Source organism: Nothobranchius furzeri, chromosome 10, assembly GCF_043380555.1.
Source record: "Nothobranchius furzeri strain GRZ-AD chromosome 10, NfurGRZ-RIMD1, whole genome shotgun sequence".
In the NCBI taxonomy this organism is placed as follows: domain Eukaryota; kingdom Metazoa; phylum Chordata; class Actinopteri; order Cyprinodontiformes; family Nothobranchiidae; genus Nothobranchius; species Nothobranchius furzeri.
The window spans coordinates 67,836,233-67,864,112 of NC_091750.1; the positions used below are offsets into that span (position 1 = coordinate 67,836,233).

At 42.2% G+C, this 27,880-nt stretch overlaps 1 protein-coding gene across 3 annotated transcripts in view; it reads left to right on the plus strand.

Annotated features, from left to right (window-relative positions):
- Window positions 1-27,880, plus strand: part of arhgef12b (Rho guanine nucleotide exchange factor (GEF) 12b) — a 49,895-nt gene that overhangs the window by 3,970 nt on the left and 18,045 nt on the right. For all 3 annotated transcript variants that reach the window (XM_015961906.3, XM_015961903.3, XM_015961904.3), the window contains exons 2-8: window positions 18,476-18,567; window positions 23,353-23,451; window positions 23,529-23,578; window positions 23,746-23,803; window positions 25,725-25,951; window positions 27,041-27,154; window positions 27,645-27,716. In XM_015961906.3, the coding sequence (XP_015817392.3) occupies window positions 18,476-18,567; window positions 23,353-23,451; window positions 23,529-23,578; window positions 23,746-23,803; window positions 25,725-25,951; window positions 27,041-27,154; window positions 27,645-27,716 (712 nt within the window). The remainder of the gene's footprint in view (window positions 1-18,475; window positions 18,568-23,352; window positions 23,452-23,528; window positions 23,579-23,745; window positions 23,804-25,724; window positions 25,952-27,040; window positions 27,155-27,644; window positions 27,717-27,880) is intronic.

Below are 27,880 nucleotides of genomic sequence, written 5' to 3' on the forward strand. Positions count from 1 at the left end.
CTGGGTTCCGACTATCGGCTTGTGGAGCTCTCGGGAGACCTCTGTGTTCCACCCGGTTTTACCCAGCGGTCAGCCCGGCGTATCTCAGACTCAGAAGCTCTGGTGTTGTGCACAGTTAACTCCGGTTGTAGCTAGGTTGCTACCTCCGTTAGCTTAGCTCCCACCTCCGCGTTAGCTTTGGGGTTAGCTTCAGGTTAGCTTGTAGCTAGTTCAACCGGGTGTCGTCAGTTGATCCCAGCCACACCCTCAGCTCCACCTCTCTTCCCTTTTGTGGAATTGTCTGGGCTTTGACGGAACCTGTGACACGGTCAACATGGCGGTGGTGGCCACCTCCCATTTGACTTCAAAAACGTGTTATTGGAGCCTATGGAAACCCATTGTCCAATATTTATATGTCTATGGCAGTCAATAATTTAGCACTTTAGTGCATTTTTGTTAAAATTTTAATTTTCTGCCAAAAACTGTCAGTGTCACAATCTGCTCCTGCCTCCCTGACTGTGACTCTCCCCTGCCTCCTGATTAGTTTTTATTTGTCTCACCTGCCCATTGTTAACCTGCCCATGTGTTCCTGATTTTCCCCTGTGTATTTATACCTCCCTTGTATCAGTCCTTGTCGGATTATTGTTTGTTGTCAGCGTTGTTTTGTTCTGTCATTCCCGCTCTGCCATTAAAACCATTTTTACTTTATCCGAGCCTGCATTTTTGCCTCCTGGTCAGCTCCTCCACACTTGGTCCGCCGTCATCCACACCCGCAACTTGACAGAATGATCCGACCAACCTGGACCTGTGGTGAGCTCTAGTCATCTGCCTGGAGGATTATTTTTTGCTTGTCTCCTTTTCAGCGGAGGGAGATTTCGACTTGAGGGGTTTTCGGCGCATCCTACCTGTTCTCGGGGTGGTTGAACCCATTGAGGGGTTTTGACGCATCCTACCTGTTCTCGGGGTGGTCAAAATCATTCTCCTCTCCTGCTGTTTCGCCCCATCCTGTTTTCCCACAGAAGCTGCGGATCCTGGAGTTTTGGTGAGGTAAAACCCCCTATGCACGCCAACATTCTTCGAGATGGTAGGGCTGGTCTACCCGCTCCATTTCTGCTTCCCTTCACCCGAGCCTCCGCCTGTGGACCCAGTTGGATCCTGATGTGCACCTGCTCTGACCGTTTGTCGAGTACCTGCCGCCGATCCTGGTTTCCTCGCGTCGCTCCTGCAGTTCATCAACTTCCTGGTCCACGCCTGCTGCTGCAGTCTCTTCAGGGTCCCACGACTGCTGCTGCAGCCTCTTCAGGGTCCCACGCCTGCTGCTGCAGCCTCTTCAGGGTCCCACGCCTGCTGCTGCAGCCTCTTCAGGGTCCCACGCCTGCTGCTGCAGCTTCTTCAGGGTCCCACGCCTGCTGCTGCAGCTTCTTCAGGGTCCCACGCCTGCTGCTGCAGTGTTCCAGTTCGAGTCCAAGTGTTCCAGTTCGAGTCCAAGTGTTCCAGTTCCCGAGTCCAAGTGTTCCAGTTTCCGAGTCCAAGTGTTCCAGTTTCCGAATCCCAAGTGTTCCAGTTCCCAAGTCCAAGTGTTCCAGTTCCCGAGTCCAAGTTTCCCGAGTCTTCCGAGTCCCAAGTGTCCTGAGTTCCAGTGTCCCGAGTCTCCAGAGTAATGGGGGTTTTGTGGGCGTCTGGTATCCGCCCCTTAAGGGGGGGGGGGTACTGTCTCAATCTGCTCCTGCCTCCCTGACTGTGACTCTCCCCTGCCTCCTGATTAGTTTTTATTTGTCTCACCTGCCCCTTGTTAACCTGCCCATGTGTTCCTGATTTTCCCCTGTGTATTTATACCTCCCTTCTTGTATCAGTCCTTGTCGGATCATTGTTTGTTGTCAGCGTTGTTTTGTTCTGTCGTTCCCGCTCTGCCATTAAAACCATTTTTGCTTTATCCGAGCCTGCATTTTTGCCTCCTGGTCAGCTCCTCCACACTTGGTCCGCCGTCATCCACACCCGCAACGTGACAGTCAGTGTTGTGCTGTTGTCAGGTTAAAACTCTGCACTGCATTTGAATTTAAATCTGCCATCGCTATTGGCTAAGAGATATCATAGAAGGTTAGCTGGTACCATATGATGTCACAATGTCGTTGTGAGCCTGTGTGTGTGTATTTGTTAGCGGCTCCGCCCTCTTGGTCTGCTAGGCAACAGCATTTGTTGCATTTTTCAAACAGGAAGTGGGAGTGGAGAAATACTCTGGTAGGGGGTGACTTGCTCTTTAAACTCCTGTCTCACTGCTAAACTAGGCTAATTTATTTTCCACCTGAAGCTTTTTACAAACCAAATGAGTAACATATCTGGAATAAAGTGTTTTTATCAAAAGCTGTAATTATATAGTCGTAGTTTGATCAACTTGGACCAAAGGAACAGATGTTCTCCTGTGCAGCATCCTTTCAGTGAAACTAAATAAATGACACCTTTTAAAAAAGTCGTGAATCTTCAGTTTTATTCTATTTTCTATACTACAAACATCTGTGTGGATTTTGGAGGCAATTGCTCAATCTTGTGATGAGAAAATGGGGTGTTGTTGCTTAGTAACAGTCGCTGCCAACTCCCGCAGTGATTAGGTCACACGTTGAATGCTGTTCAAGCGCTCCTACGAGAGGAGAATTCAGATTGAACTGCCTTTAGGGGTTGGGTTTTTTATGTGACATGAATATTGCCTCAAACGGCACAGATCTCAGCGGCTCTGGTGGAAAACTAAACTTTCTAGTTAATTAGGGCAAATATGGTTTATTACCGAAGACCCACTTTTTCACTTTGGGTGGAAAATGGTGACGTGTGTTGGAAAAATGGCATCAAGAGCAAAAAATTAGCTGTATGATACATTTTTGACATGAATGTTGACCTTTACTCTGCTATTTGGAGCTTCTTTACACTTTTGAGCTACAGCTGTTTTCACTGATCACACTCCCCTCTTTCTGGTGGTTTAAGAGTCTGAATGAAGCTGTTTTGTTTAGGTGTTCGATCAGTCGATCGCCAGGTTTTATTTATTGTTTGAAAAGCATTCAAACCATAGTGATCCTGTTTGTCTTGATAGTTATTAGTTCTTTGAATGCTGTAACGCTTAAATGGGCTTCAGAGGCATCAATGTCGTTGTGCGTTTTTTTTTTATCACAAAATCTATAACAGAAGTGATTATGCTCTTGATGTCCAACTGAAAAAGCTGATCTGAACTGGGTTCATGATAAATCTGTCTGTCATGTTCTGGTTTAGTTTCCTGACCCAGGACATTCAGAATCACACACGGAGACTGGATGAAAAGGGTAAACAATATTTTTTAGAAAAGGGTAACTGAAGGAGCGCCGTCAACGCGAGGCGAGGGGCTGAGTGAGGTTGAAGTGTGGAGGTTGGTTAGGGAATCTGGAAGACGAGGAGGGTGGTCGGGCCTGAGGTGATGGTCGAGCTTGAGAGGGGAATCCAGATGAGCGAAGGTGAGTGTGGGGTGAGTAGCTGAGAGCGGGTCGGTCAGTTTGAGCGGGGAGACGTGGTCCAGTGAGATGATCTGTGGTCATGGCTGACGAGGTGGTGATGGCGAGGATACCTGAAGACAGGGAACAGGAATCACAAATATGCTAAAGCTCAAGACAAGTGCAAGATTTCTAAAACTCGAGAGTTGGCTTATGATCTCAGGTTCGAGTGTACCAAAGTGAGCAATCATCCGGCGAGGTGATGTCGTCTCCCTGTTCCTTTTATACACCAACTGGTAGATGACAGATTGGCTGCAGCTGCCCGCTCCTCAGTGCCACTCATCTGCAATTAAGCACTCAGAGGTCATGAATGAACCACTCACCTCAGACCATGACACTGTCATCTGGCATCTGTGGCATGAATATCAGTGCTGGTGTGTTCTGTCTGAAGGTCTTCCAGCTGTGTTTTGTATTTGTACTCACTGTTATTGGACTCCAAAAGCACCATGTTGTACCAGTTATGTCATCTCTCCTGATGCTTTACCAGCATGCCCAAGGATTTTAGCTGTGAAGAAGGCCACTGTCGTTATCGTTGCACTCCAGTGTTTGTGCTGGCAGCTAGTTAGTCCTTCTTTAAAGAGGTCCTTCAGTCTTATTATTCATACGTTTTCAGTGGTCTCTAGTAGAAATGAGTGCCTTGTAAGTCGTTCTCAGGTGAAAAAAGCTCTGGTGCACCTGATTGGCTAACAGCAACATGACTATACCACTGGTTATGTTCGCTCTGGAACGTTGATGTTTAATCACCACAAACACCACAAGCCTGGAGGAGTTCTGCTGTGTGGTGCTGTTGCTAATGCTAACGTTAGCTTCTACTAGCTGAGGCGTTCTCTACTGTTTCCTGGAAGCTAAACAAACAACAGCCTTCCCCGTCTTGAGTCAAGATGGGTGAGTCCATGAATGTTGAGTGATGTAGATCTGTCAGGATCATGTGGTGCTTGTTTGGGTGCGTGAAAGTTTCCATTTTTGGAAATTCCGCTTCAAACTAACTATCGCTATCTTAGTTGTTCCACTCTCTCGTATCATCCTGCCCACTAAGCTGATAAGAGTGCTGTGATTGTCTAGACACAAGACTGGTCGGGTCTACTGAGGCTCTAGTGGAGAGCAGCGAGACCGACATGCAGATCAAAATCATTTTGCTTCAGATTTGTGGGCTACACGAGGACCACTTGCACTCAGAAATGACTCGGTCTGACAGGTTGTAAATCAGATGTTGCTATGACACTTTGAGTGCGTCATCAGGATCTGCAGCCTGATGCTGGACTTTAGATTAAGAATGAGGGAAGTTGAACACATCAGCCCAAAGAGTTGTCCCATATAACCACATTAATACTAAAAGCTTAAAGGCACCCATCAGTCCTGCTGTATTTCTGTAGAGCAGGGATGTCCTAAGTGTGGCCACAAATGTCGACCATAATCTGTTGATGCTGATACTTATTTGAGGCCTAACTGGAAAAAGTTAAATATTTGTCTGTGATCTTTGCTTTTGATGCTTTATGAGGTTCGGTTTATAATAATTTCTGTCAGAGGCCTTTTTTTGTTTCAGTCAGACATGCTCAGACCCCCCCCCCCCCATCCCTCCTCAGCTCAGTGGTAATGACAGGAAGTGGTGACATCACGGCTGAACAATGTCTTTAAGGGTCATCAGAACTCCGGCCCTTCCTGTTCGACTCTACCAGCCGCTCTGAGCGTGTGCTAGGCAGAGGAGGAAATGCTCGGGTTTAAAATAACCTTATTTTGAAAAGAACTTCAGGATGATGAGCTGCAGTTAGATTATAATAACAATCTGCTTCTCTTTATGTTCCCTTCCACAGTTTAATTATGACCATCGAATATAAGTGTATCTAGATTTCTATCACTGCCAACTGTTGAATAACTTCCAGTTTGCAAAGTTAAGAATCTAAAGTCTTACCTTTATACATTTTGAGGATGAACAATAAAGAGGCTGCATCGAGAGCTTTTGTCAACTAAAAGCATTTATAGATTCTATGTTGGTGTTGCTCGTTGTTAGTCGAACTTCCTCGTCGGACGTCACAAGCTCATGTTGGGTTTAGACACTCATGGTGGGAGTTCAGTGGTGTATTTTTTTTAAACTTATATAGCGCTTTTCAGGACACTCAAAGACACTTTCACACACTCTCACATTCACACACTGCCAGTGATGGTAAGCTACTTTGTAGCCACAGCCGCCCTGGGGCGGTCTGACAGAGGCGAAGCTGCCATTTGGCGCCGTCGGCCCCTCTGACCACCACCAACACAGGCAGGTTGGGTGAAGTGTCTTGCCCAAGGACACAACAGCAGAATGCCCCTGGCAGGAGCTGGAATCGAACCCGTGATTCGCTCTACCTCCTGAGCTACTGCTGCCCCCAAGTGTTAGGATGAAAAAGCAAACAAGTGGTTTTAGGAGGCTCTAATCATACTGCTTTCTCCCAGAATTTAAACATGTATTTATTCATTTATTTCGGGTGATGACAGCTGGGGCGTGCATGTGCTCGACGAGTTGATTAAGCAGAATTTCAAATGGTTAAAGAAGTTTAAGACTTGTTTTTGTGCAAAAAGTAATTATTTTGTAATCTTGTTCTTTGACAATTTGTTGAAAGTAAAAAAAAAAAATCACAGAAAAGCTTTTTTTTTAAATGGTTGTTGTCCCTAAAGATAAACCAAGAGTCCTTGACTCATCTGCGTTTTCTGGATATTAAAGAGAACTCACGGAGAAGCTATGAACATGATTTAGAGAGGGGCAATTAAATAGTAAAACGTTCAGGTCATTTTCAGTTCCTTATTTCAAATATTTATTTTATTTGTACGCGAGTGCTTCCAAAGCAGCGCAAAAATTTCTTTATCAGACCTTCCAGGAATCTGCCATTATTAAAGCTACAATGGCTAATTTGCAAAACGAATGAGCTTAAAACATTTTTCATGGCGGGGGGGGGGTATGACACGTCTCACTTTTATGTTAATATTGTTTATATTTATTATTACAGAGTTGAGTTATTATTACAGTAGCATATTGCTCATAAAACATACAAATAGGGCTGCACGATATCAGGAAAACCTGTGATATTCGATAGCAGTGATTAATATTGGGATGACGATCGATATTACTTGCGATAAATAAAAACTTAACTCAGGAACAAAAATAATCAAAATCAAAAATAAAAAAATCATAAAAACGAGAAAAGCAAAAGATGTGAGGAAAGGGAAAAAGAAAATGAACAAGAAAAGGCGATCGGTGGATCCCGGTGAAAGCAGAATCAGCAGAACGAGCAGAACAAAGCTAACTCAGGTGTTTGCTAACCATCAAAATGAAGTGCCGTCCACCTCGGGGGCGGGCATCTAGAACCCACCCGATTGGCCAAACGGGTAGCTCTATTGATTTGATTTGTTAAAAAAACATCATGCTCCCGTTTGTTTGACAGAATGTGTTATGTGTAGCAAACATTTGAGCTGACCGCTCATTGCGATATTTTTCTGTTCTTTGAGATATGCATATTGTGCATGCTGGTATCGCGATAACGATATATTTACGATTAATTGTGCAGCCCTACATACAAATTAGTTGCCCACCGTTTGAGCCGTTGAGCGTTTTCTTAATTATGTAGCCTGTCAGTCAAAATTCGGGCAAAATAGCTATTCTTATAATTTACAAACATTACCCCCTCCCCCCACTCGCCCGCAGAGTAATGGTACAGCCCAAAGGTTTAGCTTCACCGCAGTGTTTTTATTTGATACGTCGCGGCGCTACTGAAGGGCCGATGATGAGACAACACGAATCTGGAGCTGAGAAAAGAAAACAGAGAGATGACGCCCGTACATCCCTTGCTGGTAAGTTCGTCTTTATTAGCTGCCTGGGCAGCCTGGCAGGTGAATTAGTTGGAGTCTGAGCTTCTGTGCTGAGGCTTGTAAATATTCCGGTGCCACTAAGAGACTAGCTCTAGTAACGGCAGGTTACTGACATACACATCTTAGTTGAGCTTTGGAGACGTGTCAGTCAGAAAATCTAATTATTGGATGAAGTGAGTCATGAATTCAATGTTCTATAAATATTACTCATCTTTCAAAAGTATTTTTTACCATGTTGTTGTTGGCTGTTTCCTTGTAGCTTATCAGCTGTCTGTCAGCAAACAACCCATTGTTCTCCAGTATGTTTTGTGGTTCACAGTAACCTTGTTATTAACTAAACACTGCTAATTAAACAAGTATGCTGGCTATGTTTACTTCCGTATGTTTACTCTTGTATGATTCAAAAAAGCTCTGACAAATTACCAGCCCTTTTTAGGTCATCTTTATCATTCTGTGGCTGTGCCGTACTGGCAGGGGTCAAATGTTACTTTCTGACGGTGTTAACAAAATGATGAATCATAAAATGTGTCAAATGTAAAACTTTGGACTGATAGATTAATAACTGAATCAATCCTGTTGATAAATCAGTAAATAGTTAATATTTAGAATAATAGTGTGGAGGAAGAAGGACGACACAAAGGTAGGTTTCATTCACTAGAAATCATTAGAAAATCCTGATGTGTTTTTACTTTTATTTAACTTTTGCTAATCACATTTGTTTTAACATTTCAAAAACATTCACAGGATCAATGCTTAAAGAGCAAGTCACCCCCTACAAGAAACTTACTCCACTCCCACTTCATGTTTGAAAAATGCAACAAATGCTGTTGCCTGGCAGACCGAGAGGGCGGAGCCGCTAACAAATACACACACCCATAGGCTCACAACGGCATTGTGACATCATAATGTACCAGTTTACATCATAGCATACCTCTTAGCCAATAGCGATGGCAGATTTAAATTCAAATACAGTGCAGAGTTTTTACCTGGCAACGGCACAACACTGACCGTTTTAGGCAGAAAATTTAAATTTGAACTAAGATGCACTGAAGTGCAAAATTATTGACGACACGTGTCTGCAGCACGATTAGACACTTGTTTATTCAGTTTATCAGCAAAAAAAGTTGATTTGGGGGTGACTTGCTCTTTAAATATTTATGAGGAGTTCCGTGCAGCTAGGAGGGAGATTCTGAAGATGAGGAACCATTTTCAAACACTGATCAACAAGACCAGCATCCTGGAAAAACTCCAGCAGCCATCTACTTCCACTTCCGCACACTATGTTGAACCCTCAAATGACCTTACACAGACCCAACACACAGCAATTGTGTCAGAAGGTACTGTACACACACCCATCTTGGAAAACCCTCCAGCAGGTAATGAGGAGTTGTTGAGGTTATTTGGTAAATTTAAGAACCTACAGTTGTTATGTTAATATTTTGTAATGCTGCTCTGAAGAAAGTTTTATATATTTCTTATATGGTATTTATATGTTGCTGCTGTTGGTGTTATTTTGTTTCTGCCTTGAGCTATAAAAAATGTAATATATCCTTTGTATTCCATTTTTTAAATTCCAATTTTAAAATAAATGACAAGATATTAAATACGTTTTGGGTGAATTTCTGTTGGGGGGGGCGGGGGGGGGGGGTCCCTCCCTGGCCAATCAAGCTTAGGGCCTCCAAAAGCCTAGCAGCGGCCCTGTCTCAGTGACACACTTTGCAGGGGGGTTTAGCATTTAATTTTTCTTGGCTTCTGGAAAAACATCTCCTTCTGCCCCCCTTTATTTGACTTACTGCCCCCTTTCTTTTGGTCCAAGATCATTACTGGGCTGGCCCAATTAAACACATTCTACACCCTTGCTTAGTAGACTTAATGAAGTAATTTTAAGCCAGTATAAAAATGACTGAAACACAAATTTACATATTTGGCATTACTGACCAATATCTTTGATTTAATTTATTTGTTAAGAACATCAAGATGCATTACAGTGAACATTATAATAAAGTACATTTTTCTAGTGCTGAGGGGAGACAACCCATAGAAGCACTGATCTGATCTCATTTCAGAGAAAAATAGAACAGGTCAAATGCACCTAATAAATAAAATTACTAACATAAACCCAGGAATCTGTTTCTTTGCTTCATTGTTCTGGTGCTGAAAATATCACTAATGCAGATCATAGGAAATACACAGATGAATGCACCTCTTATTTATTACTTGGAAATTAGTGGGTGTGGTTTACATCAATACATTATTTTAAATCTGAAATTGGTATGGATTGATCAGAAGTTGCTATGTGTATTGTTTATCTTAAAACTATTTACAGAGCAGCCCAGAACTGAGATGAAATATTTTTGATCACAATAGTAAAGGAACTGTTACAGAACAAGTTTTTCAGCAAAATCAGAACATTAATATTTAAGTGCATGAAGTAATACATCTGAACTCATGCAGTAGAAACTAGGAAATATGAAATACTAGAACCATTTCATTTTAATTTGATTAAACAGATTTTTTCCTAATGTTGTTGGCATTTTTCCCACACACAGTTAAAGAAAACAATGTTGACTGAGGTGTGTGTGTGTGTGTGTGTGAGAGAGATAGAGAGGGAGAGAGAGAGAGAGATTAATAATTTTAAAAAACCCGACCGGAGCGGAGGCAGTGACCGACGCAGCACGAGCCGTTTTCAGCTCTGTCTTGTCAAATGCACCAAGTACGTTACGATAAAAGTAACTTTAAATATTCAACCGAAAAAGAGTCGAGCTGAAGAAAACCTAGGGAGCACTGAAGAAACATGAGAGACAGCGAAGCAAGCACAGAGATCCGTTACTGTCTGTGTGTGTACGTGGTTGCATGGGCCGAGCTGACTGAGCTTCCGGCTGCAGAGTTTTGTGTGGAGGGAGGGGCGGGCGCTCTATGTGACTGGCCAATCACGGAGCGTGAAGACAGTCAGTTACCCAATGAGGATTTTCCTTATAGATATTTACGAGTTTTACTCCTTTCATGCTCGTATTCGTCAAAAATGCTTTATCCGTACGCACATCCCTAGCTGTAACCACCCTGCCCTGCCTGCTCCTCGCTGCCTGCCGGCTGTGATCACAAGCAACAACACAGTAGTTCCCGCTTCTTCTTCGGGAAATGGCGCAAAGAAAAAAAATCAATAAAACTTGGGATCTTGTAGGCGTGACACTGGGATTTCAGCCGGCTGCTACCACTTCTACTTTAGGCCAAACTACCAGAGTCCCAAAAAGAAAAACACCATCTGAAGTCACAGACAACAAAAGACATCTGGACCTAGAAAATGGTGAATGGTGTTTAGCGCCATCTTGTTTCCTCTGGCAATTTGGATTTCTGTTTCCAGTAGATGCAGAACCAGGGAAGATACCCGAGGGCAAGGGTGAGTGGATTGGGGCCATGTTTGCGTTCAAAATCTAGCTTGTTGTGTAGATTTGCCATCACAGCTTTAAATCTACAATAGCAAATCTGCAAAACAAGCTAGCGTTTAAACACAAACGCAGCCACAATACTCTCACCCCATCCCTCGGCTATCATCCCTAGGGCACGCCCCCCTACATAGGAATGCGCATTGCCAAATGAAACAAAATAGTGCTAAACACCAGTCACCGTTTCCTAGGTCCAAACTTCTTTTGTTGTCCGTGACTTCAGATGGTGTTTTTCTTTTTGGGACTCTGGTAGTTTGGCCTAAAGTAAAAGTGATAGCAGCTGGCTGTTTCTCCTTCTCTGATGTTATTGAGCAGAGAACCTCACACCAGTGGTGTTCTGTTGCTAAATACATGAGTGTGTAATAAATGGAGGACCCAGGGAATTTTGGCAAGATCATAGAGTCGGATTGTCCAATGGTCGATTTTGCTCCGAGCCATGTTATTGGCTGAGGTTTTAAGACAAATGCAAGAGAACCATTTTGTTTTATTCAAATTTTTTCTTTTAATCACCACAAAATATTTATAGCTTTACCATGTTAGAACGTTGATAAGAGACATGAAAAAAATGTTTAAGGCTAGCTTGTTTTGCAGATTTGCCATTGTAACTTAAATGCAAATTCAAACAATGTCTGCAAATTTTGTACAAAATTTTCATTTATTTTAAGCCCAAAACTCTAAATGACAACATATCCAACCCCAGAAGACCATTAGCGTAATAATATTACCTCTAAAATTGAAATTTGTTGCAAAGCCAGCATCATGCTCGGAGCTCCTGGAGCTCATCCAGCTGATGACGAACATGTGATGAGCGCTGACCTTTATGTCAGTGTTGCTGAAACTTGGGAACCCTGTGAGAAATGTTTTGCAACAACATATTTAGCTGATGACCAAACAGCCGTGATGATGCGAGGAGCTGCAGAGCGCTCAGAGGAAAGGTTGCGTTGAGTCACCGGGTATTGTTGTTCGTTTAAATAGGATCTTAACCGGCTAGGGCTTTGTTATTTTGGAGAAAACTTCCATTTATTTGAGAATAATGACAATAAAAGAGAATAAAAACAACTGATCATTTGATTTAGACATAAAGCATCTTCATCGGGAGGATTCCTACACACTAATCCAAAAAACAAAGATAGCAGGTTTGCTGAGGGAGAGGATCTGACCTGTCGCTACATTGGTTTAACATTAATCTCACAAATCATAAATTCATTTTAGGTTACTTTTATTAAGTGTTTGAATTTGTTTTAAACATGTTCATAATAAATATACATATGATAATTAACATTTTAGAATAAGTGAGTGGAATATTTTCTATAAACCATTGTTGCACGTGGGTGTAATTAAGTAAACTTATGTCACTGGAGGAATAAAGATAAAAAATGGATTTAAACATAAATTAATGGATTATCTGAGGGTATCTTGCTGAAGTTAGAAATTTAGCATCTTTTTGTTAATTTTCTTTGGCTCCACTCTGAGCTGGATGTCTGCTTTTGTTATCCGCTCCCTCGGTGGACCTTCAGATTTCAAGGTAAAATCTTTAAATTAGACTCATTTCTGTCCTTTTTATTTGCAACATGAGTCTAAAATCAGACTAAACACTGGGCTGCGTGTTTAGTCTCAACACAACACGAAAGGACCTTATCTCCTTGAATCTGGTGTATATCCTTCATTTAACACTGGGATGAAGCTCTCCTCCTCCTTTTCTGTTTTTATTTTGCAGCCCTTAGATTCAGGAAGCTGAAGCTGTGCCAAAATCCCTGGTGGTTCCGGGAATCTGTCCCACAAAGTCGCCCTGTAGTAAGCAGGCTCTGTGACGTTGAAGCCATTGTCTAAAGCCCGGGACCCCCATTGTTCCGGGAGGAGCAGCAAGACAAACAAAACCCCTTGTTTTTGAAGGAAGAGAAGAGGAGAATCAGGAGAGGGAATCTCCTCTTCTTGAACGAACATTTTTAATTACAGTCCATATGTAGAGATTGTTGAAGTTTTTACAGCAGGTTAGACATTTATTTTTATCAGTCTTGCTGATGCATTTTAGTTCCCAGCTTAGTGGAGCCCCTTTTGTAAAAGAAGAGTAGTCTATTTATGTTGCACCAGTCTCTGTACATCCCAAACGCAGCCGTCCCTTTTAATCTATAGATAACCGCTCACTAAAGCCATTAACTTTATCTAGGAATGATAACAGACGATAACTTCTACTTAGCAGGCTGATTCTGTCCAAAACAGTTATGTATAGCACCCAAAGTGTCTCTGTTTCTTTAACGCTGTCCTGGTTTTATCTGATTTACATTCACAAAACTTTATCTTCAATCAATTAAGACCAAAAAATGGCCAGGGGGCTGTTTGTGGCCTTTGAGGTCATTTTGTGCAGCCCTTCAGAACTGATAGACGCATAATCTTGTTTTTATTGCCGATAATGGAAAAAAGTTACTTTCAAAACCAAGACAAAAGAAAATATTTGATCCATCCATTAAAGAGCAAGTCACCCCCAAATCAACTTTTTTCTGATATACTATATAAATGCGTGTCTAATCGTGCCGCAGACACGTGTAGTCAACAGTTTAGTACTTTAGTGCATTTTAGTTGAAATTTAAATTTTCTGCCTAAAACTGTCAGTGTTGTGCCATTGTCAGGTAAAAACTCTGCACTGCATTTGAATTTAAATCTGCCATCCCTATTGGCTAGAAGGTTAGCTGGTACCATGTGATGTCACAATGTATTTGTGAGCCTGTGTATGTGTATTTGTTAGTGGCTCCGCCCTCTCGGTCTGCTAGGCAACAGCATTTGTTGCATTTTTTCAAACAGGAAGTGGGAGTTGAGTAAGAATCTGGTACGGGGTGACTTGCTCTTTGAGTGAAATGCATGATACCATTTTCAAACATTTTGTGTGTAAAGATTTACAGAAAACAAAAGAAATGTAGTTCTCATTATATCTTTGGATTTTTGAACGGGTACTAAAACGAATCTGTGTTTAATAGCAAAAATTAAACATTTCTGGCTCGTCGGTAACTGCTGGACTCTTTATGGTCATTTCCCTTCTATATGACTAGTATGTGTTTTTCAAAGAAAAATATTTTGATCCCCAAATTAATTTAACTCCAGTAACTTTTTCATAATAAATCGACAACAACAACAAAATAACATGTCCGTTGTACTGAAATCACAGTTTTATTTTAGACAAAATTCTTGTGGACTTCATCCGATTGTCAATAATGTGAGTTTAGAAATAAATTTTGCAATAAAAAGTAAAATTTTTTAAATCCCTTTCTCATTAATGAGTGATGAATACTCCAGACTAAAGAAAGAAATACAAAACACGCAGTCATTTACAGGCAGGAATTCCCCTTTAGTCCCAAAGAAGGAGGATCCATTACTTGTTTTCATTAAGTTTAATGAATATTTAATGTTTAATGTCATTCCAGTCCATTTAAAGTTACAGTGTCTATTTTTTCTGGTGATAGGGGGTAGTAGATAACTAAATTGTTGCAAGCAAACAGTATTTTTGTGTTGGAGTAAGATCTTATCAACGGATCCCCATTAGGGTCAAAAAGCCCTGGGGAGTGCAAACTTCAGCAAATTGAGAAGTGCATCAGGCTGCCTTTCATCGGTGGCAATGAGTGAAGAGGTAAATGTGTAAAACATCAACGTTTCTCAAAGGTGAAAGTTTTGTAACCATTTGTTACAAATCAGTAAATGCATTTTGTCCTCATGGGCTCCCGTAGAAGGAAAGATGGCGTCTAATATTCAATTCAATTCAAAAATACTTTACTAATCCCAGAGGGAAAGTGATCACTGTAGTAGCTCAGAATAATAATAATAATCATCAAGTCGTCAAAGTTGTTGTATATTACAATGGCTGTTGGCAGGAAGGATCTCCAGTAGCGGTCAGTGTTGCAGTGAAACTGAAGAAGCCTCTGACTGAAGACACTCCTCCGTTGTCGGACAGTCTAGTGAAGAGAATGCTCAGGGTTGTCCATCATTTTCTTGATTCTCTGGAGAATCCTTCTTTGCATTATCTCCTCCAGTGGTCCCACAGTCGTCCCCATAACAGAACTAGCCTTTTTTATTAGGCTGTTGAGCCTTTTCAGGTCCCTGCTTCTGATGCTACTACCCCAACAGACGATGGCTGAAGAGATTACACTCTCAACAACAGACTTTTAGAAGATCTGCAGCATCTTGCTACAGACATTGAAGGACCTAAGCGTCCTCAAGAAGTGCAGTCTGCTGTGTCCCTTCTTGTAAACGGCTTCACTGTTCTTTCTCCAGTCCAGTCTGTTGTCCAGGTGAACTCCAAGGTATTTGTATTCCTTAACCACCTCCACTTCTTCTCCCTGACTCCACCCTGTTTCTTCTGAAGTCTAAAATCATCTCCTTTGTTTTGTTCACATTTAAGGTCAGATGATTGTTTCCACACCCTGCCACAAAGTGCTCCACCATCTCTCTGTACTCAGCTTCCTGTCCATCTCTGATACACCCGACAACTGCTGAGTCATCTGAGCATTTCTGTAGATGACAGGTCTCTGATTTGTACTAGAAGTCTGAGGTGTACAGGGTGAAAACGAATGGTGAGAGTACAGTCCCCTGTGGTGCTCCAATGTTACTGATCGCCTGGTTTCATGTGCAGTTCTTCAGCCTCACAAACTGGGGTCTGTTTGTCAGGTAGTCTTTAATCCAGGCAATAGTTGAGGCCCCACTTGTGTCTTCTGGAGTTTCTGGCAAAGTACATCAGGCTGGATTGTGTTAAATGCACTGGAGAAATCAAAGAACATGACCCTCACGGTGCTGCCTGCTGTGACAGGGACATTTTGGATCAGAGGAGGATGGGGTCTCTGATTGGCTGGGGACAGGCGAGGAGGATGCTGGGTTTGTTCCTGAACTGAACCTATTGAAGAACTTGTTCAGTTAATTGGCTGTGTCCAGGCTGCCATCTGTGCAATCCTTCCTCTGCTTGAAGCCTGTGATCTTCTTCATCCCTGACCAGACATCTCTGATATTGTTCCTCTGTAGTTTATTCTCCAGCTTCCTCCTGTATGCCTCCTTGCTGTCTCTGATCTTGATCTTCAGTTGCTTCTGTATACTCCTCAATAATTCCCTGTCTCTCTCCTTGAAGGCTCTTTTTTTCCTCATTTAGCAGATTATTCAATTCACTGGTGATCCAGGGTTTAATAGCGAAGCATCTCACTGTTCTGGTGGGTATGATGTTGTCTACACAGATGTTTATATAGTCAGTGACACATCCAGTCATGGCATTGATGTCCTATTCATGTCCTTGGCAGAGTCATCCAATCTGTGGTCTCAAAATAACCCTGCAGGGCTTCTTCAACGTCCTGTGACCATTTTCTCACACTTCTTCTTGTCACAGGTTGCCTCTGAACAAGTGGTTTGTATTCTGAGCAGAGAAAAACAAGATTGTATCTGATTGTCTCAGAAGAGGTCTTGTTTTGGACATGTATGCATTCTTTACATTTGCATAACACAAATCCAATGTCTTGTTTTCTCTGATGGAGCAGCTGACAAACTGTTGAAATGTTGGAAGTGTAGCAGAGAGCGAGGCATGATTAAAATCACCAGATATAGCCACAAATGCATTGGGGTGCTGGGTTTGTAGCTTAGCGACAATGGAACTGATGGCATCACGTGCATTTTCAGCAATGGCTGAAGGTGGAATATAAACGGTTGCCAAGACAACACTGGTGAACTCTTTTGGCAAATAATATGGGCAACAACTTACTGCCAAGAGGTCAACATCTGGGCTGCAGAGACGACATTTCACTGAAACATCACCTGGATGGCACCATCTGTTGTTGACAAGCACTGCCACTCCACCTCCTTTTATTTTCTCGCTCCTCTTCAGATCTCTGTCTGCTCTTACAGTCAGGAATCTTGGCAGAGAGACGCTGGAATCGGGGATATGGTCCTGCAGCCACGTCTCAGTGAAACACATAACACTCCACTTCCGATACTCTGGCTGAGTCCTTGAAAGGGCTTGGAGTTCCTCCATCTTGTTGGCCAGTGATCTCACATTGCCCATTATGATTGATGGAAGAGATGGTTTGAATTTCCTCTTTCTCTGTCTCGGTTTTGCTCCCGCTCTGCACCCACGCTTCTTACGTTTTAGCTCATTTGGGATTTGTGGCTTCAGTTGAGGTATTATTTCAGCCTTTCCAATGTTAATCAGCTGCTCCCAATAGTAAACCAGCTTGTTGCCATGGTTACGCATAATAACAAATGCTCAAAAAGTGAAAAAATAGCAGTAAAAATCCTCCAAGCTTCATAGCACCAGAAACAGAAAAGTAAAATGTCCAAAAAATACCGATTGTCTTGACAAGCTAGAAGGCAAAATGTCCAAGAAAAGGCAAAACTTACATATAGTCAACAGAGCTACCCCAACATGCAGCCACCCACAGCAGCGCAGTTCCGGAATATGGCGTTGCCCTGAGACTTAGACCTGCTCCCATGTATTTTATACCTGATTTTATGGTTATACTGTATGTTAAGAAGCCGTCAATATTTTTCAACAACTGGGCATCATTTAATTCATTTTCAACAACATTTTGATGAATATTTCCAGAGAATAACGATAAAAATTACACATTGGCCCTTTCATTCTGGTTTGGTTCCAAATCTGATCTAAGTTTCTACAGACAGACAGACAGAAGCTTGTTTAGGTTGTTCTAATCCCGTGCAAGATTATAATCTGTCTGATTCAAAAGTTCCACAGACCTACTGCTGCTAATAATCTGGGACAGACTAATTTGTGGATAATCTGACTCGATTCACCCAACTAAAAAGAGGAGAGAGACAGAGTTACGAGAGACTCACTTAGGAGGAGGAATGATTTTTTACACAACACCTGCTTGTTCACTAATATGGTCACTATTTCTCCAGTCGTGACTCCGTGTTTATTACAGGTAGAATTTCTTGTTAGGCTCTCCTCATAAACAGTCGATGTGCTGCACTTGCTATTTTAAGACCAAGTTAACAAAGAAAACGTTTTTATTTGAAATATCAGTCACTTGAGTGTGACATGCAGGCCAAACGTGAAATTAGCCTTCTACTCCTATTTCTCCTGCATTAGTCGCCAACAAAAAATAGAAAGTAAAATGCTCGGGTTAGAAACGTCAGTTTCTCGTCGCATTGAAAATTATTATGGACTCATCCGTCTTGACTCACGGTGGGGAAGGCTGTCCAGGAAACAGCAGAGAACATCTCCACTAGTCGAAGCTAACTGTTAGCATTAGCAACTCCGCCACACAGCAGAACTCCTCCAGGCTTGTGTTAAATGTTGAGAACATCAGCGTTGTAGAGCAAACCGAGTCAGTGGTAAGAGTCGTGCTGCTGTTAGCCAATCAGAGGAAAGATGTCCAAATATCCAGAAATAAGACTCCAAATCCTGCCATGTTCTGCTCCCCTCTGCTCTGGCTCTTTAGTTCCTGAAACAGGAGCGCCTGAGACCACAGAGGCTGAATCACAAGGCGTTGAATTTTACTAGAGACCACTGCAGTTCTTTAAGTGTTCTGCTTTTTACTTTCCTTAGTCTGCATCCGCAAGGTGCATAAGTACCTTCAGTTTGGTGATGTTGGACTTCGTGTTCTTCAGTTTGAACACCACAGCATTAAGGATATGTGGGAAACCTTATCCGGTACTAAAGTAAAATGAGTTGAATTCCTAAAATGTCAGGAGATGACATGTTTTTTTCTATTTGTGCAGGATCCCGAGCATTTTCAACAAGGACCTCACAGATAAAAGACCAAAGAATGGGAAATCCTCCGTCTCCCTCAAACACGAGTTTGACCCGACAGGTGAGATCACCAGCTGTATTTGTGCTCTAATGTGTTACCACTCACTGTAGTGGTGTAGTGTAGTGGGTTTTTTATCTCTGATTTTATGCAGGAGGTTTCTTGCTGCTGTGCTTCTTCACCTCCATAATAATACATTTTCAAACATCACTCTGTCATTTCTCATCAAGCTTAGAGGTCATGTAAGTCATTATAGAGGTGCAAAAGTAAATATTTCTTTATTTTAAATTTTCCAGAAAACAGAATTAAAGTTTAAACATGGAACACAAACACCAAAGGGACATCTAGTGTGTGGAGGTTGTAGTTGCAACAATAAAATAAGGTTTCCAGCCGTCAGGTCACCAGGGTCACTGTCGATATGTGAATATTTTTATTTGTGTCCATCTGTTGTAGGCTTCACCTAAATTGAGTCTGGTTTGAGATCTTTTATGGTCTCTCATCTTCTGAGAATGGTAATGACATCTCCTGGGCTCAGAAGCAGCTGCTTGACTTGCCGAGTCCGCTATTTTCCACAGGGCCAGCCTCGCTGTGCCGAGCGGACTGTTTGGCAACCTGCAACGGTGCCCTCTACTGGCTGGTAGCCGTAAACATAAACCCAGTGTTGTGCCCGTCAAAAAAAATACTTGATTATTTTAAATTAAAATATAACTTTTAAAGGAAATACTGTACCTTCATTCTGCACACCTCTGAACGCCCTGTGGAGGGATTTTTTTAAAACTATAGTGTTTCATTAAGTTGTTCCATATTCAACCTTTAAATATGATAAATAAGATAAGATAATCTGACACTAATTCATAAAATAATTGATGTTAATTAATCTTAACTCATTCACTGCCACTGACGACTAAAGTCGTCATTTGCATGATGTGTGGGCATCGGAACGAGCCTCCGCACCGTGAGAACAAACATCTCAGCTCTAAAGCCGATCTTCATCCGCATTCGTCACATGCCACGTGATCAGGAAGCAGAAAATCCACGTGTTAGGTGATCGTTTTGGGCCGCTGCTGTAAAAAAAGGTGAGGCGCGAAAAGCTTCTGCCGATCACAATTCAACAACGGATTATGAAAGAACGGATAATTCAAATTCAATTCAAAGATACTTTATTAATCCCAGAGGGAAATTAGAGTTTCAGTACACACAATTCTGAGATCAGACATACATAGGCATAGACACATGACAAGAATTGGTGACTGTGGTCATTCGCAACCCGAGTCGCGCTACCTTAATAGAGATAAGAGGGTTTACATGAGGTTAGAGTCAGGTGGAGGAAAAAAAGGCACTTCAGAGTTACCCTCCACAGGGAGGGCAGCTTTGCTATGCAAAAAACACCTCAGACAGAAATGCAACAGACTTCAGACATCACACAACATAAGTGTCCACTAGGTGGGGTGGTAGGGTTGGGGACTCTCCACACATCAGTGCATGCAGCGGCGATGAGCAGCGCTCGTCACCTCCGTTTGGACGTAGTTAGGGTTAGAAAGCACAGTGACTCCTGGAAACGATTCAATGGCCTTCACCGGTCACAGTCCTGCCCAGGCTGGGATAGGGAGACAGAGTTGCCATGGCGACGGCAGCATTCCACATTTCTTTTGAAGGGGAGTAATCACTTCAGCCTCACAGGCTCAAGGGCACCAGATTCAGATAAGAACGTGTTTTGGGGCCAGACAGAGATAATTTCCTCTCTGTCTTAAAGTTCTGTTGGTCCTCAACCCCTCTAAATCCAATAATGGCGTAATTAATCTATCCCAATCCGTGCTGATCCGTCAACTTTCTCCTTGATCAAATCCACCTTCTGTGCCAAAGTGAATCTCAGCCAAAGTTCCAAGCTTACGACTCAACACGCGGATTCTTCCTGATGTAAGAGGTGAGTCTACTCTTTGTTTTGGTTGTTTTGGCGTCGACATCATCCTAGCGCGCAACGTTCTGTCACTCTTAAAAAAACTGTAAAAACAGTGAGAAACGCTGGCAGCGAAGGGCTTTACCGATCAGGAAACGGCGGGCAGCGAATGACTTAAAGAGCAAGTCACCCCCAAATCACCATTGTTTTCTGATAAACTATATAAATGCGTGTCTAATCGTGCTGCAGACACGTGTAGTCAATAGTTTTGCACTTTAGTGCATTTTAGTTAAAATTTTAATTTTCTACCTGAAACTGTCAGTGTTGTGCCGTTGTCAGGTAAAAACTCTGCGCTGCAGTTGAATTTAAATCTGCCATCGCTAATGGCTAAGAGGTACCCTAGAATGTTAGCTGGTACCATATGATGTCACAGTGTCGTTGTGAGCCTGTGCGTGTGTGTATTTGTTAGCGGCTCCGCCCTCTCGGTCTGCTAGGCAACAGCATTTGTTGCATTTTTCAATCAGGAAGTGGGAGTGGAGTAATACTCTGGTAGGGGGTGACTTGCTCTTTAATGAAAAGGTGAAAAGTACTTTATCTTCCTTTTATTGTAGAATTTTGGGTATTTTATAATTCTACCTTAAAAAATCTATTTAAGGTGAAAATGATTAGAAAAGTAAAAAAAAACATTAAACAAAACAAATCATCGTCAGCTCAAGTTATTTTCATTCTTATTCGGTTTGTCAGCTCTGGCCTCTGATGGTGCTACACAGGCAAACTGGGACGTTGTGGGTGTTGGCAGAGCTCAGAAACAAGTTGTTCAGATCGTTGCCTCGGTTTCAGCGTTGACATTAATCCCCTTTACCCTTTTGTTCACCCTGAAGTCCTGAGGCTCCTCGTGGAGTCCAGAAGACAACCAATTATCCACTCAAATGATTCTCCCAAGTGCAAGTAAAAAGCAACAAAACCTGAAACCGGAATGGCAGTTTGTGAATCACTGAACCTCTACCATGGCTGCATTTGACTGAAATAAATAAAACATTTATTTTAGATTTCAGGATGTTTGTGTATGGAAAATGAACAAGGTTCATGTTGCTTCACGGATTTCTGAGTTTCATGATGAGTACGTTTGTTTATTAAGAGGACATCGGATGGGCTGAGGATAAGATGAAGGTTCCTCTTGTTCCTGTTGGATTGTGTCGCCAGATTTGTCTTGGCCGAGGCCTGGCTGGCTGTGCCCCACAGATATCCTGCACTGCTGAAGTCCTCCGACTGGAGCCTCCCTTCTGACCTTTCTGCTTGTGTTGTGAAGCACTTTGCTTTTTTTTTTTCTTGACAGGTCCTAAACAATTCAAGCTTACTTACCATCTGCACAAATGGCACACTTCCTAACAGTAACTAGTGTGTTTGTTGACAAATTAGTGCTAACTAGCTAATGCTAGCTGTAGATCTCTTCCCAACATCACAGACGCAGGTTCTTTGATACGGGCATGTATTCATGAACAGTCCTCCTGAAGCTTCGTCAGTGTAACGTCGTATTCTTTGCCATCAACATCATGCCATAACATCACAGGACTAGGGCACGCTACAACGCCGTGAGAACTTAAAATAAACAGAATAAAAATACACATTACCAAAAATGTCCAGCGTAACATTAAGAATATAAGGCAAGCTGACATTAAACTGTGATGAAATCGTATGAAACAAATAAAACATATACCTCGTTGGCTGCTTGTCATGAAAAGAGGTTCTTAAATCCTTTGAGATCACCTTGTTCTCGTTCTTTAGCCTCTAACCTTGTTCCGCATCACTACCAGCAACAAAAGGAGCGCTGCATATCTCCATTTACATTCTGAGAGATTTTCACCCACCACTGCCCGATCTCGCGGGAACAGGAAATCTCGCGAGACTTCAGTGCCAACATTACATAGGAGTTCAGAATGAGGATTTAATGGCAGTTAAAACAGATAACTTTATAATTTGTACCAAAGAAACATAAATCTATTTTAAACTTGAATTAAGGCTATGAAATGCAATATTATTGTCACGTTGGGAGCCAGGAGGAGGTTAGGACCCAAAGATGCAGAAATTCCAGATGACAACAGGGTGGAGAAATAACGTAAAATCCTTTATTAAAGAATAAATCCAAAAAGAGGCAGGGAGCCAAAAACAAAAATCAAAAAGTTCCAATAACAAAAACGTACGAAACCGAAAGGGGAATGAGACAAGGGTGACACGAACAATGACCCAACAACAGACAACGCAGACAGGGTTAAATACACTGGGGCAGGATGAGTGGAGATAAGCTGCAGGTGTGTGGGGAGAGAAACCAAGTGAAAACAATTAACTAATCAGGGAGAGGAAACTAACATGACCTAAGAGCAAAAACCTAAAGACAAGAAGAGACAGCTAAATAACTAATGTTCTAAGGGGGAAGGAAACTACAAAAACCGGTGGGGAAAGAAACACACTAAAGAGACTAAATAAATGAAAAGCTGAACCTTATAGAAAAACTGCAGAGGGGTGACTGGGGGAGACCAAAGCAACACAGGACCTGGGAGGGATAATCTGGAGGGGCTGCAGACAAGGGGACACATGAGGAACACAAGGAGACACATGAGGGGATGCAGACCATGACAATTATATTTACTTATTTATTGACTGAACTTATAAAATTCCCTAATGCACAACAAATACTTCAAGACCAACAGTTACACTAGCTGCTTTTCCAACTCATGGACCTGGTAGAACAGAAAACCAATCAGACGTCGTCTCCAGTCCAAATTATGGAGACTTTTCCAAACGTGAACGTTCCAGACCGCTTCCAGAAGTGTGAGGGTAAATTTGGCCAGTAGTCGACGGTCTCCTTGTCTCCAACTGACGGATAACATAAAAGCTCAGTTCTATTAATGTTTAAATGAATCTGATGAATTGTTTTTATTTTGAAATGAAAGGATTGGTCCAGCGCTGTGTGATCATCCAGAGAGATGAAAATGGCTTTGGTCTGACAGTAAGTGGAGACAACCCGGTGTTTGTTCAGCTGGTTAAAGAAGGTAAAGATCAAACACACATGTGCACCTGAGGACAGCAGATCTTTATAAACGTGACTTTGGGTTGTCGTACGTTACAGATGGAGCTGCGATGCGAGCTGGTGTCCAGACAGGAGACAGGATCATTAAGGTTTTCTTTCTGTTCAACTGCTTTAAATCAGCTTCCTATAAGTCCCCTTAGTGAGTCTGTAAATCATCGTGTTAGCATTTTTCTGTTCCAGTGGCTTTCCTACTGCTAATCCTAACTGAATGCTTCACATTCATCCCTGTTTGAGTTTACCTTTTATCTTATGACAGGTTAACGGGAGATTAGTGACGCATTCAAATCACATTGAGGTGGTGGATCTGATCAAATGTAAGCATCCTGCTCTAACTTTTAGCCGTTTGATGTCCTTTGATCTGATCTTTTGTTTATAAACTAGTTTGTGCATGACTTTAGATTTTGAACTTGTGAGTAAATATCTAGATATTTTATGTTTCTGCTGAGACAAATATAATTTTTTCCAATAAAGCATAATTAAAGGGAATTTTTTACCTATTTGGCAGCTCATGCTTGTAGTCATTCTCCAAAAACATAAGAAAAGTTTATTATTTATTTATTTATTTACTTACTTTATTTTAAGAGAGGACAATGCATATTTATGAACAGTAATACAACTGTAAGTATGCCAGATTGTAGCCCTAGGCTAGTTTCCATCTGCAGTCCTCTGGCAGGTTAATGTTAAAAGAGATGAGGCAGATAAAGACAAAAACCAGTTAGGAGCATATTTTATGAAAAAGACAAGAGTAAAAACAAATAAAAGCGTCATCTACGATTGCATCTTTGAGTTTCCTGTTGCCACAGTTTCAGTTGCCTTTTGAAAGTAACAACACTTGAGCTTCCTCTCACTTGAGTAGGAATGCTGTTCCAAAAAGTCGAGCCCTGGAACGACAGAACATTTGGAGAAAAAGTTGTCCGCCCAAGCGGGAGCTCACAGTCACCTCTAACTGTAGCTCGAGTTACTCTTTGTGATGTTTGAATAATAAAATCATGCAGTGGTGGAGGGGCTGGACCATGAATAACTTTATAGACCAGGCAAGCAGATTTAAAATGTTTAAAAACTCAGTGGAGAATATTTATCCAGGATCAGACAGTGATGATACAAGATTGGCTTCTTGTCCGGGATCTCCGTTGCCCTTTTATAGCAGGACTCAACAGGTCTGATAACAGGAGGCAGTAAATGACCAGCTGGTGATGCAGTAGCCAACGTGAGACAGTATCGTTGAATGTAAACATGTGCTTGCTGCTTTTTCTGTCAGGGACGCTCTTATATGTTTAAAATTACGCTAATTATAATTTACAGTTTTGACTATATTTTGCACGTTTTCTAAAAGATCACTTTGAGTCCAACCGTACCCCGAGGTATTTGAATTGTTCAACATTTTGTATTTCTTCTTCTTTCAAATACACTAGTACTTTATATATGTGCTAATAAAAGTACATATATAAAGTCCATTAAATGGTTTTTGCTAAATTATTGTTATTTTAGCCAAATATTTCATATTTTAGTGATTTTTTTAGTCTTACCCCTGCTTTCCACTGGAGCCGTCGGCAGCCGTCAGCAGCGCGAGTCGGCCGCGTCTCAGGAGCAGCATGTCGCGGCCTTTACGCGCCGGTTCTATTGCGCGACGCCTCTGAAACGGGTCAAGTTCGACATTTTTGGGGAAGGAAAGACAGGAAATCGGACGCGGAAATGGAGAGAAGCTCCCGAGATTTTCAGAATAAAGAAACGTACTGCCTTCGGTTGCTTTACTTTAAAAAAAGTTACTAACTCTGCGTCCCCGTGAGAAGTTATCACCTAGCTAGCGGTCTCCTTTGTTTTTCAGGTCCGTATTGGCAATTATTAAACGGACAGAACATAAAACACAAACCTTTCGGAGCCATGTTGTAGTTTTCTCCTGCTTGTTGTTGTGTTTACTGACGAAGTCACTCGTGTCACTTCGTGCTCTGTTGGTGACAGCTGCTCCCCTGCTGCTTCGCGTCTCGTGGGAAGGGCCAAGCAGCAGCTTACGCGAGCAAGACGTGCTGCTGCAGTAACGTGCTGCTGACGGCTCCCGTGGAAAGAAGGGGTTAGGGTTAGGACTAAAGTACGTGTGTTATTATTGAGAACATCTCTTTTTAAGTGCAATAAAAACATAAACCAGATGTGGAAAACTGGGTCAGCGCTTATGAAAGCATTTATTTATCTCAATCTGTGGACCGATATTTCTCGAATTATTGTTCCTTTGTTTTGCAGCGGGCTCCTATGTAGCTCTGACCGTCCTGGGGAGGCCTCCAGGACTTTCTCAGCTCCTCCTGGAGGAGGAGAAGGAGAAACCGAATGATGAAAAAGAGCCTCCTTCACCTTCTACCCCTTCAGCACCAAACTCACCTGCTCTGTCAGGTGAAAACCAGATTAGCTTCTTGAGTAAAAGCACGCTCCTCAGCCCCCAGAACCACCTGACCTGCTCTCCAAACAATGAGGTAAGATGGAGTTGGAACTACCAAAGTGTCCTAAAGGTTGGAAGAGTCTGGAAAATGTTTGATGTTGTTTTGTTGATGGAGACTGATATTGGTTTTAGTTCTTAGCTGGATAAAGACGTGGCGTTGCTTCAGTGCAGAGGTGGGCAATCCTGGTCCTCGAGGGCCACTATCCAGCATGTTTTAGATGTTTTGCTGCTCCAACACCTGATTCCTGGATGAATCGCCTGTTCAGCAGCTCATCAGGCTCTGCAGCAGCCCATTAATCACCAGCAGATTCACACCAGGTGTGTTTAAGCAGAGAAGCAACTAAAACATGCTGGATAGCGTTCCTCAAGGACCAGGATTGCCCACCCCTGGTACAGTATGATGTCATCAGCAGGCGACAGGTCCCTAAGCAGACCGGAGTAATCAAAATGTGGTGGTATTATCTTAGACCTATAAATCAGACTTTTTAGAGTTAAAGAAGTCCAAACCACAAACCTGAAGAGCCTCTTTTAAGATGCTTCTACTACAAGTCCTTTCTCCTATACTTGATTCGACTCTTCTGCATTTGAACGTCAAATAAAAGGGGTCAAGTGTAAATAATAGTGTTTAACAAGCTTCCTTCAGTTCGTCCGTTTTTTGAATGTAAACAAACTTCCTGTTATTTGCTGCAGCTGCTCCAGGATCAGCTCGGACTTCTGTTGAGTTCACGTACGCCTAAAAAAGAGGCTTGCCCAAATCTAAAACTCTTGAATCCAGTTAACAACCATGAAGTTGAAGTGTTGTCCTTTCTGGGAGGGAATGTGCAGCAATTCCTGCAAGAGATGTTTTTCTGAAACGAATGCGTTATCTGTTGGCTGTGAGGAGCTCCGGTCACATGGGCTGTGTTTTATGTCCAAAAGTGAAGATTTACTAGAAGAAACCCTCAATAAAAACAACCCTAAGCTGCAGATTTTAGAGGAAAAGGTATGGAAACTAATCCCATCACCTCTGCTGATCAATAGAAAAAGGGTTAAACTGTCCAGGATATCTTGTGATTGGTCATTGGTAAAGGCTCCACATCAGGGCAGATTTCTGGATTTTCTTTAGAGTTGCTTTTTGTTTCAGGACAGAGTTTCTGGATTGAGGAATGATGAGGATGAGGAGGGAGATCCTCCATCCCTGAAGGAGCAAACCTTCCCCTTTAGGTCTGAAGGTGGACCCTTCATCATCAACAATGCTGTGAGCATGATGACACATAATTTCTGAGTCTTGTCTTGGTTTTCCTTTGTTAGATGCTTTTCTTCTCTCTCTCTCTCAAGGACGAAAGGGCTTTTTAATATCAGAACAAAACATTTAACCAAGCCGTTTTCCTATTTTCAGTTATCTTGTTTCCAAACGAGGATCCCTCGTCCAGCGTGTACGTGAACACTTTAGAGCTTCTCTCTGTTTTCCTGTTTTGGGTTAGAGGTCAAAGTTCAAACCAGAGAGTAAAAATGGACTTTTTTTTACTATTTGTTTACCAGATACAGCGTGCAATCAGGAGTTATCAGTAAAATGTTGTAGATGAATGTTAAAAGCAACACAAAGCCTCCCTGAAGCCTCGTTGTTTACAGAAACCTTTCATCACCATGAAAATGGTCCCACTTTACAGTCTCCGGGGGATTTCCCAGCATGCAGCACCAGACTAAACAATCAATTTAGTGCAACTGTTTTGCTTTTTGTTTGTCAGAGTCCAGACGTCGACCACAGAGACAACCTGGATTTCTGCTCGTCTCCTGATACCGAAGACACTCCTGACTCTGTAAGTCGCTCACGCGTTCCTCGGCCCCCCTCCCAAACAAGAACCCCATTCCTCCAGTAAGGATGCTAAGTTCTGCCCCTACTGTCAACCTTTAAAAATAATGTTTGCAAAAAAAAAAAACATCTTCCTTGTCAGGAATTCTGCACACATCAAATGACTCACCA